At 47.2% G+C, this 17,677-nt stretch overlaps 2 protein-coding genes across 2 annotated transcripts in view; one reads left to right on the plus strand and one right to left on the minus strand.

Annotated features, from left to right (window-relative positions):
- dok1a (docking protein 1a) overlaps positions 1-5,574 on the plus strand; it is a gene marked incomplete at its 3' end in the record, with an annotated part of 20,326 nt that extends 14,752 nt beyond the window's left edge. The window contains exons 6-7 of the mRNA XM_083765588.1: positions 3,722-3,894; positions 4,630-5,574. Of these exons, the coding sequence (XP_083621714.1) occupies positions 3,722-3,894; positions 4,630-5,574 (1,118 nt within the window). The remainder of the gene's footprint in view (positions 1-3,721; positions 3,895-4,629) is intronic.
- A 3,667-nt stretch (positions 5,575-9,241) lies between these two features.
- The window catches only part of cep44 (centrosomal protein 44), a 30,206-nt gene continuing 21,770 nt past the window's right edge, over positions 9,242-17,677 (minus strand). The window contains exons 6-10 of the mRNA XM_083765589.1: positions 16,079-16,177; positions 12,714-12,812; positions 11,370-11,435; positions 10,696-10,733; positions 9,242-9,554 (exon numbers count right to left, since the gene is read on the minus strand). Coding sequence (XP_083621715.1) covers positions 9,506-9,554; positions 10,696-10,733; positions 11,370-11,435; positions 12,714-12,812; positions 16,079-16,177 — 351 coding nt within the window. The 3' untranslated portion in view covers positions 9,242-9,505. The remainder of the gene's footprint in view (positions 9,555-10,695; positions 10,734-11,369; positions 11,436-12,713; positions 12,813-16,078; positions 16,178-17,677) is intronic.

Raw genomic sequence — 17,677 nt, forward strand, 5'->3', positions numbered from 1 at the left:
AATTTAATTAGCAAATATATGTTCTCTGTGGACATAATGCTGGAGATGATGGTGGTGAAAATCAGGTGCAATAGTAGTAGTAATAATATTAATATATGGGGGGGGGATCGGGGGAGCGAGCCCCGCAAAAGTGTCCTCCTTTCTGAGGTCTTGCAGGTGGCCACCCTACTACAGACTGAAGTTAGCATTCTGTACAGGGACTACAGACTGAAGTTAGCATTCTGTACATGGACTACAGACTGAAGTTAGCATTCTGTACAGGGACTACAGACTGAAGTTAGCATTCTGTACAGGGACTACAGACTGAAGTTAGCATTCTGTACAGGGACTACAGACTGAAGTTAGCATTCTGTACAGGGACTACAGACTGAAGTTAGCATTCTGTACAGGGACTACAGACTGAAGTTAGCATTCTGTACATGGACTACAGACTGAAGTTAGCATTCTGTACATGGACTACAGACTGAAGTTAGCATTCTGTACATGGACTACAGACTGAAGTTAGCATTCTGTACAGGGACTACAGACTGAAGTTAGCATTCTGTACATGGACTACAGACTGAAGTTAGCATTCTGTACATGGACTACAGACTGAAGTTAGCATTCTGTACATGGACTACAGACTGAAGTTAGCATTCTGTACAGGGACTACAGACTGAAGTTAGCATTCTGTACATGGACTACAGACTGAAGTTAGCATTCTGTACATGGACTACAGACTGAAGTTAGCATTCTGTACAGGGACTACAGACTGAAGTTAGCATTCTGTACAGGGACTACAGACTGAAGTTAGCATTCTGTACAGGGACTACAGACTGAAGTTAGCATTCTGTACATGGACTACAGACTGAAGTTAGCATTCTGTACAGGGACTACAGACTGAAGTTAGCATTCTGTACAGGGACTACAGACTGAAGTTAGCATTCTGTACAGGGACTACAGACTGAAGTTAGCATTCTGTACAGGGACTACAGACTGAAGTTAGCATTCTGTACAGGGACTACAGACTGAAGTTAGCATTCTGTACATGGACTACAGACTGAAGTTAGCATTCTGTACAGGGACTACAGACTGAAGTTAGCATTCTGTACAGGGACTACAGACTGAAGTTAGCATTCTGTACATGGACTACAGACTGAAGTTAGCATTCTGTACAGGGACTACAGACTGAAGTTAGCATTCTGTACAGGGACTACAGACTGAAGTTAGCATTCTGTACAGGGACTACAGACTGAAGTTAGCATTCTGTACAGGGACTACAGACTGAAGTTAGCATTCTGTACATGGACTACAGACTGAAGTTAGCATTCTGTACATGGACTACAGACTGAAGTTAGCATTCTGTACAGGGACTACAGACTGAAGTTAGCATTCTGTACATGGACTACAGACTGAAGTTAGCATTCTGTACATGGACTACAGACTGAAGTTAGCATTCTGTACATGGACTACAGACTGAAGTTAGCATTCTGTACAGGGACTACAGACTGAAGTTAGCATTCTGTACACGGACTACAGACTGAAGTTAGCATTCTGTACATGGACTACAGACTGAAGTTAGCATTCTGTACAGGGACTACAGACTGAAGTTAGCATTCTGTACATGGACTACAGACTGAAGTTAGCATTCTGTACAGGGACTACAGACTGAAGTTAGCATTCTGTACATGGACTACAGACTGAAGTTAGCATTCTGTACAGGGACTACAGACTGAAGTTAGCATTCTGTACAGGGACTACAGACTGAAGTTAGCATTCTGTACAGGGACTACAGACTGAAGTTAGCATTCTGTACAGGGACTACAGACTGAAGTTAGCATTCTGTACAGGGACTACAGACTGAAGTTAGCATTCTGTACAGGGACTACAGACTGAAGTTAGCATTCTGTACAGGGACTACAGACTGAAGTTAGCATTCTTTCTACATCCAGTGTATTTACACAGCATTCTGTGTGTCATGATTGAATGTCCGTCTAAATGAACGTATACAGACAACATATTGGTTTGAAGCAGAGCTGCCATGTCTCACCCTTTGAGTGTGACAGTCACGCAATTTAACCCTTTACCACGCACCACGCCACATATGCCATTTCACACGCATTATAATGATAAATAACAATTTTCTCTGCGGCTCCGCCGCGTAATAACGCACGAACGGTAAAATAGCCGATCTGCATGCAGCGCTGATATATGCAGGAGGGACCAAATCGTCAGCAGGGTCCCTGACTGTGTGACGCATGGAAATGAGCCATGCGGAGTTTAACATCGCTTCGAAATATTTTTCATGGAAGACAATATAGCCCCCACAAGTTACAACAAGTGAGTAAGTGACCTGTGACTATCTCTCTTCTATACTGGTGTGTGGCGTCTCTTGCGTGATATGAGGAAGTGGAACGGTGCCATAGCCCATGCACATTATAGGGACAAAGTCGTGTGTGTGTGTGAAGTGAAGTGAAGCGGGAGGGGCCGCATCGCGACTTGTTTCTGTTCATAGAGAGAGAGAGCCCACAGATGTGTTTGAACTAAGAAAATGTAAAAATAAGGAATTTTCCCACATTCATATATATATTCCACAATTTCCACTGAGATTATGGGGTGAATGAATGTGGCAAGACCCATCTTCTCTTTCTGTCATAGTGACATTGTCCTGACTCCTGCATCAGATCATGTCCAAATCAGGTCCTCCAATCTCCAGTAGCCTCTTCAGTTTTTTGAAGATTTTTTGAGGGAGCTATGTGTGTGGCTGGCTGGGTCTGAGCACTGTGTGTGGCTGGCTGGCTGGGTCTGAGCACTATGTGTGTGGCTTGCTGGCTGGCTGGATCTGAGCACTATGTGTGTGGCGTGCTGGCTGGCTGGGTCTGAGCACTATGTGTGTGGCTGGCTGGCTGGGTCTGAGTACTATGTGTCTGGCTTGCTGGCTGGCTGGCTGGGTCTGAGGAGCATAGATAGATAGATATAGATAGATATATTTTTCATTTCTACTTTAAGCATGAGGAGGCTGTCAGTGCAGGGAGAGCAGATGGCATGGAGGTGAAGACATCAGTGTTAAGGTTAAATATCAACGTTAAAACGGGCCAAATCGACATTAAAAAAAGCATTTTTTTTTCGCCGCCGCCCTTCGGACGGCGTCGAACACATTAAGACACTAGAGTCTCACTCTTGACATTTTCTGAAATATGGCAGCCCTGTTTGAAGTCTTTAGTTAGTGTTAGAATGTATTAATGACACAATACAAGTCTACGTGCAGTGGCGTGCACAGACATCTAGAGGGGCAGGTGCTCAAGTGAAAAAAAAGGGCACCTTGTGCAGCACATTTTGGGGCGGGAACGCATTTTGGTGCTTTAGCTATTGAAAAATAGCAGATCTACAAGCTCATAGCGCGCCACCGAGTGGCGCGCTACGAGCTTGTAGGTCTGCTATTTATCGCTATTTATCGAAGAACCACTGACATAGAAACATAGCTTTAGATTGTGGGGGCCTAAATAATATAGTAGAAGCGTTTTTTATCAAGATTTGATCAATGTCACCGCATGGTCCACACACTACAAATTAAGAAAAAAAAGAAAACTTTTTTTATTTATTTTTTAAGAGCACATTGCCAAAAAGGGCAGGGGGTGCTCTAGCACCCCCTAGTGTATATCTGTGCACGCCACTGTCTACGTGACATTTCACAATAACAGCCCGCTGCCTGCCTGCCTGTGAACCATCATGTCCGTTGCAGTGTGCCAGTTCTCTGTGCTGGTGCAGCAGACGGAGGCAGCGACGCGCTGCGGCCTCCAGGGGGCGTACTGGCTGCAGGTGGGGGAGGAGGGGCTGACGCTGAGAGAGGCAGAGGAGAAGAGCAGCGTGTTGACGTGGCCCTACGCGCTGCTCAGACGATACGGGAAAGACAAGGTGATGAAGACTGGACCCATTCTGACCTGAGATCAGATTCATACGAGGTTTCCACTGGACACACACTGGTCTGATTAACCCATTCTGACCTGAGATCAGATTCATACGAGGTTTCCACTGGACACACACTGGTCTGATTAACCCATTTTGACCTGAGATCAGATTCTAGAAATGTCAGTCGTTCTTCGATTTTTCAAAAAATAGCAGACCTACAAGCTCGTATCGCGCCACTCGGTGGCGCGATACGAGCTTGTAGATCTGCTATTTTTCAATAGCTAAAGCATAACATGATGCTGACACCAAAATGGGAGCCCGGTCAGAATGGGTTAACCAATTAAACCCATCGGGACCTGAGACCCCCCCATCTCAAAATATTTTGTTTCAGGGACACCCGAGAAAAGGATTTGAGTTAAAAATGTTCACTTTTAAATGATATGTAGCCTATTCAAAGATTTGCACAAAATAATGTTCTAACTATCTATTAAGTTCAGTAATTTCGTTCCATTTGTACACTCTCAGAGTCACCTGTAATGGTCCATTTGGTTCCGAGTTACAGCCCTGTTGGCGTCCATTTGTATACACTCTCGGAGTCACCTGTAACGGTCCATTTGGTTCCTAACTGTACATCATTTAGCAGGGGTTTCCAGGAAGTCGACGGGGCCTCTCGCACTGAGAAGAGCATTTTAGTCATATTTTGTCTGATTGACATCCCTGGCTGTCTGTCCCGTTCTCCAGTTGTCCTTGTCCATCGAGGCAGGCCGCCGCTGTGCCTCGGGTCCCGGCACCTTCACCTTTAAGACGGGCCAAAACGACGACATCTTCTCCCTCATGGAGCTCGCCATGAAGCGCCAGAGGGTTCCCGCCGCCGCTGCGCTCAGCGTGCAGGGCCAAGAGGCCGAGAAGGCTACGATGACAACCAATCGGTGCCCTCGCTCGCCTCTGCCTAAGATCCCCGACGCGGCCAACATGGCCGCCATCCTGGACAACAAGCTCAGGGTGGATGTCGGACCGGTGGATTCAACCTCGGAGAGCCCTTACTCCACGCCGGCCGATTCCATCGTTTGTGGCGGGCCGAACTCAGAACCTTCGGGCAGGAATCCAGCCCCCATTACCCTCCAGCCCCTCCCTCCCATCGCCACGCATCATGCCCCTCCTGCCGGTCATCGCACTGGCCAATCGGAGCCCTTGTACGCCGACCCGGTCGATTGCCGCTCTTTGACGCCGAAGGAGATAGCGGACGCCAAGACGGCCGTGTACGTGGACCCCGCCACCATTCTGCCGCTCAAACCCCCCGCCTCGGCGACCGCGGCCCCCCCTCCTCATCGGGGGGCCATGGTCGTGGGGGGCGGCTCCGATCTCTCCCCACCGGACCCCGTCTACTCCGAGGTTTACAGCCCGGTCGCGGAGCCCATTTACACGGAGCCCATGCCGCGCAAGACGGAAACGAAGACCCAGCAGCCCGACCCCTTTGCCCACCTGTACGCACAGGTGTGCAAACCCAAAGCCAGCTCGGCCACCGCCACCTCTTCTTCTTCTTCTTCTTCGACGTCTCCGTCTTCCGGCGCCACGCCTCCGCCTCCTCCTCTCCCCTGCACCTCCTCTAACTCTGGGGTGGTCAGGTCCGCAGGGGATAGCTCTGCCCTCTCTGATGTCATCTATGAGAATCTGGGGGTTATTTAGGCCAGTGTCTCTCTCTCTCCTGGAGGGGGGGGGGCACGCCAACCAGCACAGGGCGCTCTGCATGTTTATGTTATTTAGGCCAGTGTCTCTCTCTCTCCTGGAGGGGGGGTGCACGCCAACCATCACAGGGCGCTCTGCATGTTTTCATCGTTTTTATACTGACTGCCAGTGTGCCAAGGGTTAGGGTTAGGGTTACCCTGTACCCTAACCCTAACCCTAACCCTGTGCCAAAGGCAAATTCCCTTTATCACATTCCTAGATGGTTTGACATGTGATTCAAAAGTGTCCGGACTCTTTGACACTGAAGACTGCTTTGTATTTTATCGTAAGACGTGTCCTTCACTGGAGACTGATGACATACTGTACAAGCCCACCACAATGTACTTTTTTAAGTCCTACAAATCAGATTTAACTAGAAAAAGTGCCCTTCTGGGCACAGGTCTCCACCAGGATAGGAATGTAGGACATTGCAGCTTGCCTTCATCTGGTGGTTGGATAAAAGGGCAACAAAAGTAAATTAGAGGTAAAAACACTTTTCGGCCAGTTATAGCGCCACCTTGAGGCTGAGTTGAAATTGTTCATGTGGCATTTCGTCCTCGGCCTAGTGGGAATGTGGGTGCACAATTTCACGGAAATCATGCGATGTGTTCATGACAGTCAGTCCTAAAGATCAGATTAGAGAAACACATTTTCAGATCTGCCTACAGTCTGAACAAAGTCTTCGAAATGTCATTTTTGGAGACCAACAGCTCCAAAGTATTCCTGAACTACTATACCAGGATTGAAATGTTCTTTATTTTATTGCTGTATTACTGTAGGCTATTTTAAATATTTTCAGTGCATACAGTATTTGTATCATTAACTCTGCATTATTATCTGTATAGTATTAACTATTTTGTTACTGCAATAGGGACAAGTGTATTATGTTGGTCAAAGTAATATATTACAACATATTATTTTCACTTGGACATCCCATTTCAGATTTTAGTTTTAGCTTACTTTGATAGTGAAATATATGATGAATGTTAAATATTTTTTCTTAATGGCAAAAATGTTTATTACGATAACATGTGTCTGATATACTGTATGAGGGCTCTACTCATTTGGAAAATTCATTATGTAAAACGTTTTCAGGAAATAAAAATATATACCTTATTTATTTAACCCATTCTGAACGGGCACCCATTTTGGTGTCGGCATCATGTTATGCTTTATCTATTGAAAAATAGCAGATCTACAAGCTCATATCGCGCCACCGAGTGGCGCGATACGAGCTTGTAGGTCTGCTATTTTTGAAAAAATCGAAGAGCGACTGACATTTTTAGAATCTGATCTCAGGTCAGAATGGGTTCATCAGACCCAGTGTTTGTCCAGCGGAAACCTCATATGAATCTGATCTCAGGTCAGAATGGGTTAAAACACACACCCCTGCTTCTGGTGACTGATATTGTCCTTCTAATGAATGTTACCCATTGGAAACACACGTTCCTTAGTCTCGCGTAACCAGACAACTATTCCATAATCTCCAAATGCTACAGTCTGGAACTACACCTCCCTCTGGAACTACACCTCCCAAAATGCTACAGTCTGGAACTACACCTCCCAAAATCAGAGTAAAGAAGCTGCTATTTCCGTTCACGAAAATATATTTATTTTATAATATCTTTACACTTTATTTTTGTATTTCCTTTTCTGCTAAGCAACAAGCTATATATGCTTAGATGATTTCTAAGATGATGCTTTTATGATTTTATTTATAATTAGGATACATTTGTGCGACTGTAAAGACGAAGCGGAAGTGGGGAGGAGGCTAGTTATTTCATGCGTGGACTAAACTTACAGGACTGTTTGATGCAGTCATGCAACATTACATTACAGAAAATAGTAACAAGGAAAGAACACATTGGAGGGACATTATCAGTCACCAGAAGCAGGGACGTATGTATGAGTCTAACATGGAGTTCAAAGTTAAGGGTTTGGGCTGCAAGAGGACATGGAAATGACCCCAGAACTGATGTGGTCCTAAAAGCCACATTCAGGGACCTGACCATTTGTACACTTGGAGTTACATTAATACTCCAGATATTTACTGTGTATGAGGGTATGACAGATCATAACATTAATACTCCAGATATTTACTGTGTATGATCATTGATCATTTTGCCTTTCAGATCACATTTTGTTCAAGAATTGTCTTTTTTTCCCCTCATTTTACATATCAAACATTTCATATATCCTAAATGTTTTAACATGCTTTCTCACTTTCTATCTTACTCAGCAATAAGCCTACAAGAAGTATGGAATTGCAGTTTTAATATCTTTATTTAATGTTAAAACAAGTTTTTATATGTATATATATATAAAAAAAAAACATGTTTTTATTCAAGTCTCACAGTGTGTTTCTTATAGATTTTGATCATTTAATCCAAACATTTATAATTTAATCTGCCGTGGTGCTTTGTCAAGCACCTATACAAACACAATTGCCCGGTGTTGGGGGGAGGGAGGTTCATACTCCTACAGGCAGGGGGCAGCGTCTGTCAACGGGCATGAGGAGTAGGATGGAGGCTCCATATCCTCCCGGTGGGGGCTCCTCACTGGCAGATGGAGTCAGTAGGACACAACAGTAGTGAATCCTCCCGGTGGGGGTTCCTCACTGGCAGATGGAGTCAGTAGGATACAACAGTAGTGAATCCTCCCGGTGGGGGTTCCTCACTGGCAGATGGAGTCAGTAGGATACAACAGTAGTGAATCCTCCCGGTGGGGGTTCCTCACTGGCAGATGGAGTCAGTAGGACACAACAGCAGTGAATCCTCCCGGTGGGGGTTCCTCACTGGCAGATGGAGTCAGTAGGACACAACAGTAGTGAATCCTCCCGGTGGGGGTTCCTCACTGGCAGATGGAGTCAGTAGGACACAACAGTAGTGAATCCTCCCGGTGGGGGCTCCTCACTGGCAGATGGAGTCAGTAGGACACAACAGCAGTGAATCCTCCCGGTGGGTGCTCCTCACTGGCAGATGGAGTCAGTAGGACACAACAGCAGTGAATCCTCCCGGTGGGGGCTCCTCACTGGCAGATGGAGTCAGTAGGACACAACAGCAGTGAATCCTCCCGGTGGGGGTTCCTCACTGGCAGATGGAGTCAGTAGGACACAACAGCAGTGAATCCTCCCGGTGGGGGTTCCTCACTGGCAGATGGAGTCAGTAGGATACAACAGTAGTGAATCCTCCCGGTGGGGGTTCCTCACTGGCAGATGGAGTCAGTAGGACACAACAGCAGTGAATCCTCCCGGTGGGGGTTCCTCACTGGCAGATGGAGTCAGTAGGACACAACAGCAGTGAATCCTCCCGGTGGGGGCTCCTCACTGGCAGATGGAGTCAGTAGGACACAACAGTAGTGAATCCTCCCGGTGGGGGCTCCTCACTGGCAGATGGAGTCAGTAGGATACAACAGCAGTGAATCCTCCCGGTGGGGGTTCCTCACTGGCAGATGGAGTCAGTAGGACACAACAGCAGTGAATCCTCCCGGTGGGGGTTCCTCACTGGCAGATGGAGTCAGTAGGACACAACAGCAGTGAATCCTCCCGGTGGGGGCTCCTCACTGGCAGATGGAGTCAGTAGGACACAACAGCAGTGAATCCTCCCGGTGGGGGTTCCTCACTGGCAGATGGAGTCAGTAGGATACAACAGCAGTGATAACACAGAAATGTGCGTAGGGAGGACTACATTGGGGAGAAAACATACAGGTATACCCAAAAGTGACTAAATAACAATGTGGCTAAAGGTGTAATGTATACCTTATTCTTCACTGTAAATAATGACATTTGAACTACAGTTTGATGAGTTTTTATGACACTTTTGACATTCAGTTATGTTTCTCTTAACATTGACATAGATCATAATAATCAGTGGCAACGTAAGTTAATATGTGATCATATAACGGGTTCAGCACTCATCAAAAGATTGGACGTGTCCTTCAGCCTGTCACACACACACACACACACACACACACACACACACACACACACACACACACACACACACACACACACACACACACACACACACACACACACACACACACACACACACACACACACACACACACACACACACACACACACACACACACACACACACACCAGAGAGAGAGAGAGAGAAATATGAGTGAGTACTTTGATTCAAAATCCACATTCAATTCAATAATCCCACAAATCAAAATATGATAAATGGGTTATCTTCTATGCAGAGTAGACCATTTCTGGGTTTGCGTTTACATCACAGAAATGGACAAGACTGAACAAGAAAGGTCATCTTAATTGGATTTTGGTTGCTCCGATTAAGAAATGAAGCATTTACATAAAATTAACACACAGTGATTGCATTATCAATCAGGTTAGGTTAGGTTTTCAACCTTTTTCATATCAAGGACCATTAGTTATTTAGCATTTGAGCCAGAGACCTTATATTTCCATTGTTCCATTTATATTTTTCATCATACTACGCCATCACACAAAAGTAGTGAAAATAGCCCATCTACAAGATCGGCTATTTTCACTATTGTTTCATAATTTTAACAGTTTGACTGCGGAAAACGATTTACCAGACTTTTAATCAACCCCCCTTCACTGCCGAGATTGTTGTATTACCTTTAGAGCATACGCTGAATTATTTGGGCTTTTAATCCGCGAAAATCGAGCGAAAAAAGCTTCCCCCGTTTGTTATGAACGGCCGGACCACCTGCCATCTTGGTACACCCGGAAGACGCAGCACAGGAGCCTCCTCCATGAGGCGTTGAACCCCATTCGTTTGCATTGGCCTCAATTTCCCAGAAGCCCTAGCAGCCCACAGCATGTGACGATTTCCGGTTTCATCATCCAAACAGATGCATCTACTCTCTTTCTCCGCGGCGAAGAAGGAATTTCTATTTATTTTTTACATTGCGGCGGATTAAACACATAAAACAAAAGTCGCGTATGTCCGATATGGCAGCGACATTAACCTGGAGTAATCCATTCAAAGCACGGAAACTGTTAAAATAACAATAAAAAATAAAAATAAACAGTTTTGGACATACAAGGTTTCCAAAGAAAGAAAGAAAGAAAGAAAGAAACTAACTTACAAGTTAGCGATCCTGTCCAGGGACTGTTTCACATCCTCCTGCACAAGAACATAACACAAGTCACTACTCACATTCCGGGTCCATTCTGGGTATGTACAAATTAATGTGCTCAGAACATATATAAGCAATTAAGCATACATTAACACACTTTGTTTTCTCTAGCTGTGAATAGTTGATTTGGCGTTTAAATGTCTATCTATGAAATCTATGACCAAGATTCAATCTGAAACATAATTCTATATAAAATGTAGTGGAGGTCCCTATTTAACCTCTCAGTTAGGGTGTCCTTGGCCTGGTGTCTAGATATTATACAACTGAAATCAGCTATAACAAATCTGGTATTATGGGATAAGACTGTATGACTGTATTGCAGGGCGGCGGTGGCTCAGGGGTAGAGTGCCTGGATGGTAACCGTAAGGTTGCCAGTTCGAACCCGGGCTCCCCCAGAGTTACTGTCGAAGTGTCCTTGAGCAAGACACTGAAGCCCTAATTGCTCTCGATGTGCTAGTTGGTGCCTTGCATGGTTTCCGCTGCCATCGGTGTGTGAATGTGTGTGTGAATGGGTGAATGTAATGCACAATCTCTGTAAAGCGCCTTGGATAAAGGCGCTATATAAATGCACCATTTACCATTTATTCATTATAGCTTATGATGATGATTAAAGATTGACTCACCTGTGGGGCTTTGGGCTCAGGTGACTGATGGCGGTACGGGACTTCATTGGCCAATATGTTCTCTTTCTGAAGAGAAGAGAAGAGAAGAGAAGAGAAGAGAAGAGAAGAGAAGAGAAGAGGAGGGGAGGGGAGGGGAGGGGAGGGGAGGGGAGGGGAGGGGAGGGGAGAGGAGAGGAGAGGAGAGGAGAGGAGAGGAGAGGAGAGGAGAGGAGAGGAGAGGAGGGGAGGGGAGGGGAGGGGAGGGGAGGGGAGGGGAGGGGAGGGGAGGGGAGAGGAGAGGAGAGGAGAGGAGAGGAGAGGAGAGGAGAGGAGAGGAGAGGAGAGGAGAGGAGAGGAGAGGAGAGGAGAGGAGAGGAGAGGAGAGGAGAGGAGAGAAGAGTGTTGTTAACCCATTAAAATTCTGTGTCATTTTAGATTTTAACGTTAGATATATATATATATTTTTTTTTAAGATTTAGAATTTTGTTAACACAAATTCTCTTGAAGACATGGAGACAGACAGCCAAGGAAGACCTTAGCGAGATGGGTGTCAGCTGGCAGGGAGCAAGAAGGGTCGCCAGAGACCAGAGCAAATGGAGAGGACTTGTCGCCCAAAGTACAATGTTCCAATAGGAACGGGAGGAACTAAGTCTAAGTCCCGAGGTCGGCAACCGACCGAACATGCTCGGTTCTTTATCAACCCGTTGCTTGCCGTTGATATCGGCTTCCCGGCACGTTGGAAGCCGATATCAACGGTAAGTAACGGGAGCTTATGGTCAGGAGTCTCCTGCCGACAAGCTCCCGACACTTGGGGCCGTCTGTGCTGTCTGGAGCTGCCTTTACACCGTAAAGTTCACAGTGTCTCACTCTGTGCTGTCTGGAGCTGCCTTTACACCGTAAAGTTTACAGTGTCTCACCTGTGTATTGTCTGGAGCTGCCTTTACACCGTAAGGTTTACAGTGTCTCACCTGTGTATTGTCTGGAGCTGCCTTTACACCGTAAAGTTTACAGTGTCTCACCTGTGTATTGTCTGGAGCTGCCTTTACACCGTAAGGTTTACAGTGTCTCACCTGTGTATTGTCTGGAGCTGCCTTTACACCGTAAGGTTTACAGTGTCTCACCTGGAGCTGCCTTTACACCGTAAAGTTTACAGTGTCTCACTCTGTGCTGTCTGGAGCTGCCTTTACACTGTAAAGTTCACAGTGTCTCACCTGTGTATTGTCTGGAGCTGCCTTTACACTGTAAAGTTCACAGTGTCTCACCTGTGTATTGTCTGGAGCTGCCTTTACACTGTAAAGTTCACAGTGTCTCACCTGTCTGTCTGTCTGGAGCTGCCTTTACACCGTAAGGTTTACAGTGTCTCACCTGTGTATTGTTGAGTTGGAGTTGTGTTTCCAGCAGTGTGACTCTACTCATCATGTTCTCCCACTCCTCTCTGCTTATGGTGATGGTCTGACTTTTATTCTGAAACACAATGACATTCAGAACAGAAATCTATTCTAAATTCAAGAAAAGCTGTCTGTCTGTCTGTACACTTCCTTAGCACAGAGCAAGACTGCTGTTCGCTTAGACGGCCATCTCAAAATGCCACGATGCACGGACAGCCTCAAGGAACCGAGCGCCGCACAGCCCTGTCCTCCAGCCTCAATGTGCCCTGTCCTCCAGCCTCAATGTGCCCTGTCCTCCAGCCTCAATGTGCCCTGTCCTCCAGCCTCAATGTGCCCTGTCCTCCAGCCTCAATGTGCCCTGTCCTCCAGCCTCAATGTGCCCTGTCCTCCAGCCTCAATGTGCCCTGTCCTCCAGCCTCAATGTGCCCTGTCCTCCAGCCTCAATGTGCCCTGTCCTCCAGCCTCAATGTGCCCTGTCCTCCAGCCTCAATGTGCCCTGTCCTCCAGCCTCAATGTGCCCTGTCCTCCAGCCTCAATGTGCCCTTTTGGTCAGAGCGCTCTCGCTGACTGTTCCTCCTCCTCCAGCAGAGCCACACGGGGAGTCGGCCGGGGACAACTTCTCCCGACACGGCGCATACTACAGTAGCTTGACACCCGAGACCGACCTCCTCTCTTTCTTTCTTTCTCTCTCTCTGCGACACATGAATAGGCCACACAGGGCGAAATGTTTGCCATAGCGTAGCCTACGCGGGCTATAGCGACACAGGATGTAAAATCTTTTCATTACATAATTCTGTCTCTCTCAGCATCAACATAGAGCTGGGATTGGCCAGCCTCATCGACAGGCTGAGATACAAATGCCCTAGCCATGGTTCATGACTCTCGTATTCATACGAGAGTCATGAAGAAACTTCACCCTGTTTTTTGCGCTCGCTGCATTTACAAGATTTCCGTATATATAAACATTCAGATTTCAAATATAAAGTACTCACAATTTGTCCCACGGGTGTTAGTTAGTAGCAGCTCCAGCGATTAGAATTGCTGCATCCCGCGTTGTTTAATAAAAAGCATTTTTATCCGAGGTGTTATTTTGCCATTGGCTTTCAACTACGCGCCCCTATCGGTCGGGAGGAGGGTGGCACTCGGTGTGTTCGATATAGGCACGCTGACCGCCCTGCCAATACAGACTAATAGGCGAGTGCGCTCCCGGTGTGCAACTGTGGATTTCCCAAACGAACCCCGTTTGAAAAAAGTAGCCGGGGAGCTCGGACAAAAATGCTTTTTATTAAACAACGCGGGACGCAGCAATTCTAATCGCTGGCGCTGCTACTAACTAACACCCGTGGGACACTTTGTGAGTACTTTATATTTGAAATCTGAATGTTTATATATACGGAAATCTTGTAAATGCAGCGAGCGCAAAAAACAGGGCAAAGTTTCTGCATGACTGTCATGATAATCATCATGGCAGTCCAGGGCTAAGCCTACGCGGGCTATAGCGACACAGCGTGTAAAATCTTTTCATTACATAATTCTGTCTCTCTCAGCATCAACATAGAGCTGGGATTGGCCAGCCTCATCGACAGGCTGAGATACAAATGCCCATTCGGAATTTGGGATCAACACGGTTGCCTAAACTACGCGGGTGACACACTCCTCTCCTACACCACCTCCTCCGCCGTGCCAGACAAATACAACCGGGCTTTTCGAGTCCCATTCAGCCCGGGACGGGACGGGGGAATTAGCACAAAGCGTTATATGTTCATAACGGGACGGGACGGGGGAATTAGCACACAGCGTTATACGTTCATAACGGGACGGGACGGGGGAATTAGCACACAGCGTTAGACGTTCATAACGGGACGGGACGGGGGAATTAGCACACAGCGTTATATGTTCATAACGGGACGGGACGGGGGAATTAGCACACAGCGTTATATGTTCATAACGGGACGGGGGAATTAGCACACAGCGTTATACGTTCATAACGGGACGGGACGGGGGAATTAGCACACAGCGTTATACGTTCATAACGGGACGGGACGGGGGAATTAGCACACAGCGTTATACGTTCATAACGGGACGGGACGGGGGAATTAGCACACAGCGTTATATGTTCATAACGGGACGGGACGGGGGAATTAGCACACAGCGTTATACGTTCATAACGGGACGGGACGGGGGAATTAGCACACAGCGTTATACGTTCATAACGGGACGGGACGGGACAATTAGCACACAGCGTTATATGTTCATAACGGGACGGGACGGGGGAATTAGCACACAGCGTTATATGTTCATAACGGGACGGGACGGGGGAATTAGCACACAGCGTTATATGTTCATAACGGGACGGGACGGGGGAATTAGCACACAGCGTTATATGTTCATAACGGGACGGGACGGGGGAATTAGCACACAGCGTTATATGTTCATAACGGGACGGGACGGGGGAATTAGCACACAGCGTTATACGTTCATAACGGGACGGGACGGGGGAATTAGCACACAGCGTTATATGTTCATAACGGGACGGGACGGGGGAATTAGCACACAGCGTTATATGTTCATAACGGGACGGGACGGGGGAATTAGCACACAGCGTTATATGTTCATAACGGGACGGGGGGGGGGAATTAGCACACAGCGTTATACGTTCATAACGGGACGGGGGGGGGGAATTAGCACACAGCGTTATACGTTCATAACGGGACGGGACGGGGGAATTAGCACACAGCGTTATACGTTCATAACGGGACGGGACGGGGGAATTAGCACACAGCGTTATATGTTCATAACGGGACGGGACGGGGGAATTAGCACACAGCGTTATATGTTCATAACGGGACGGGACGGGGGAATTAGCACACAGCGTTATACGTTCATAACGGGACGGGACGGGGGAATTAGCACACAGCGTTATATGTTCATAACGGGACGGGACGGGGGAATTAGCACACAGCGTTATATGTTCATAACGGGACGGGACGGGGGAATTAGCACACAGCGTTATACGTGCGTTATCGTCAACACATCGCACTGTCATGCCATGATTCCAGACCACAAAATGGAACGAGCGGGTCCAGTAGGCTACACTCCCAAAGTTACATTACTGTGACAGCGCAATGACTGCCATTCCGTACCGTAATGACAGATATCCATATCTATCTATCTATCTATCTATCTATCTATCTATCTATCTATCTATTCCATACTTCGGAATGCTGGGTGTGTAACCGATATTTGGCCGCAGACCACTTGGCCCCCTAAGTGAGAGAACCTCCAAATCAGAAGGCATGTGTAGAACGGGCCTCGGGTCTTAATGTGGTAGAGTCCACATACCTCCAGGCGCTGCTCCAGAGCACTCAGTCTGTCCAGCCCACAGAGCAGGCTCTCTACCTGGGACTCCAACGCAGACAGTCTCCCTTCCACAGCCCCAGTCTGGAGGAAAACACACGGCAGCACAGAAGAGGCATCCACTAGTTAACTGTGAAGTGTGTGTGTGTGTGTGTGTGTGTGTGTGTGTGTGTGTGTGTGTGTGTGTTATGCATGTATATGGATGCAGCCATATCCAGAATATTTAAATATTAAAAAAATACTTTTTTCCATGCTGGGCAGGTTGTGTGGGTGCTAGAAATGTTACATTGCAGTGCGTTCGTCTCGGTCCGTTGCATCACGGAAACAGAAACTGCAAAAGCTGGGTTGTATTAAACGCCTTATTATGGATCTCACCGCAATTCTAGGAAAGCCTCGTTGGCCAGTAACCGAAGACCCCCAAAGCCTCGTTGGCCAGTAACCGAAGACCCCCAAAGCCCGGTTGGCCAGTAACCGAAGACCCCCAACGCTGGGTTGGCCAGTAACAGAAGACCCCCAAAGCCCGGTTGGCCAGTAACAGAAGACCCCCAACGCTGGGTTGGCCAGTAACAGAAGACCCCCAAAGCCCGGTTGGCCAGTAACAGAAGACCCCCAACGCTGGGTTGGCCAGTAACAGAAGACCCCCAAAGCCCGGTTGGCCAGTAACCGAAGACCCCCAACGCTGGGTTGGCCAGTAACAGAAGACCCCCAACGCTGGGTTGAAAACGCAGAGGTACGCATTGAGGAAGTGCACACAAAGTTGTGCTCAATGCGCACACAATTAAGACGATTGTAATATAGGATTGCAATGTTGTGTATATCTGCAATGTAAATTAGTTAGTTGATTAGACGATTATGAAAATAAATGTGCTTTATAAGTCACATTTTTGAGTGGTGCAACCACTCCAAGGAACAGCAATGTCCGTGTTCACCTACAGTATGTGTGTGTTGGTTCATGAGCACCAGTATGACTATGACTACCGTACCAGTAGGGGCGCTGTTGTGCCAGAAACAGAGAGAGAGAGATAGTATTAGTGCTGCACTGTTGCCAGGGGGGCAGTCAGACAGATATTTAACCAGGGGGGCAGTCAGACAGATATTTAACCAGGGGGGCAGTCAGACAGATATTTAACCAGGGGGGCAGTCAGACAGATATTTAACCAGGGGGGCAGTCAGACAGATATTTAACCAGGGGGGCAGTCAGACAGATATTTAACCAGGGGGGCAGTCAGACAGATATTTAACCAGGGGGGCAGTCAGACAGATATTTAACCAGGGGGGCAGTCAGACAGATATTTAACCAGGGGGGGGCAGTCAGACAGATATTTAACCAGGGGGGCAGTCAGACAGATATTTAACCAGGGGGGCAGTCAGACAGATATTTAACCAGGGGGGCAGTCAGACAGATATTTAACCAGGGGGGCAGTCAGACAGATATTTAACCAGGGGGGCAGTCAGACAGATATTTAACCAGGGGGGCAGTCAGACAGATATTTAACCAGGGGGGCAGTCAGACAGATATTTAACCAGGGGGGCAGTCAGACAGATATTTAACCAGGGGGGCAGTCAGACAGATATTTAACCAGG

The sequence above is a fragment of the Protomyctophum parallelum genome (assembly GCF_964188405.1).
Source record: "Protomyctophum parallelum genome assembly, chromosome: 5".
Taxonomy (NCBI): Eukaryota; Metazoa; Chordata; class Actinopteri; order Myctophiformes; family Myctophidae; genus Protomyctophum; species Protomyctophum parallelum.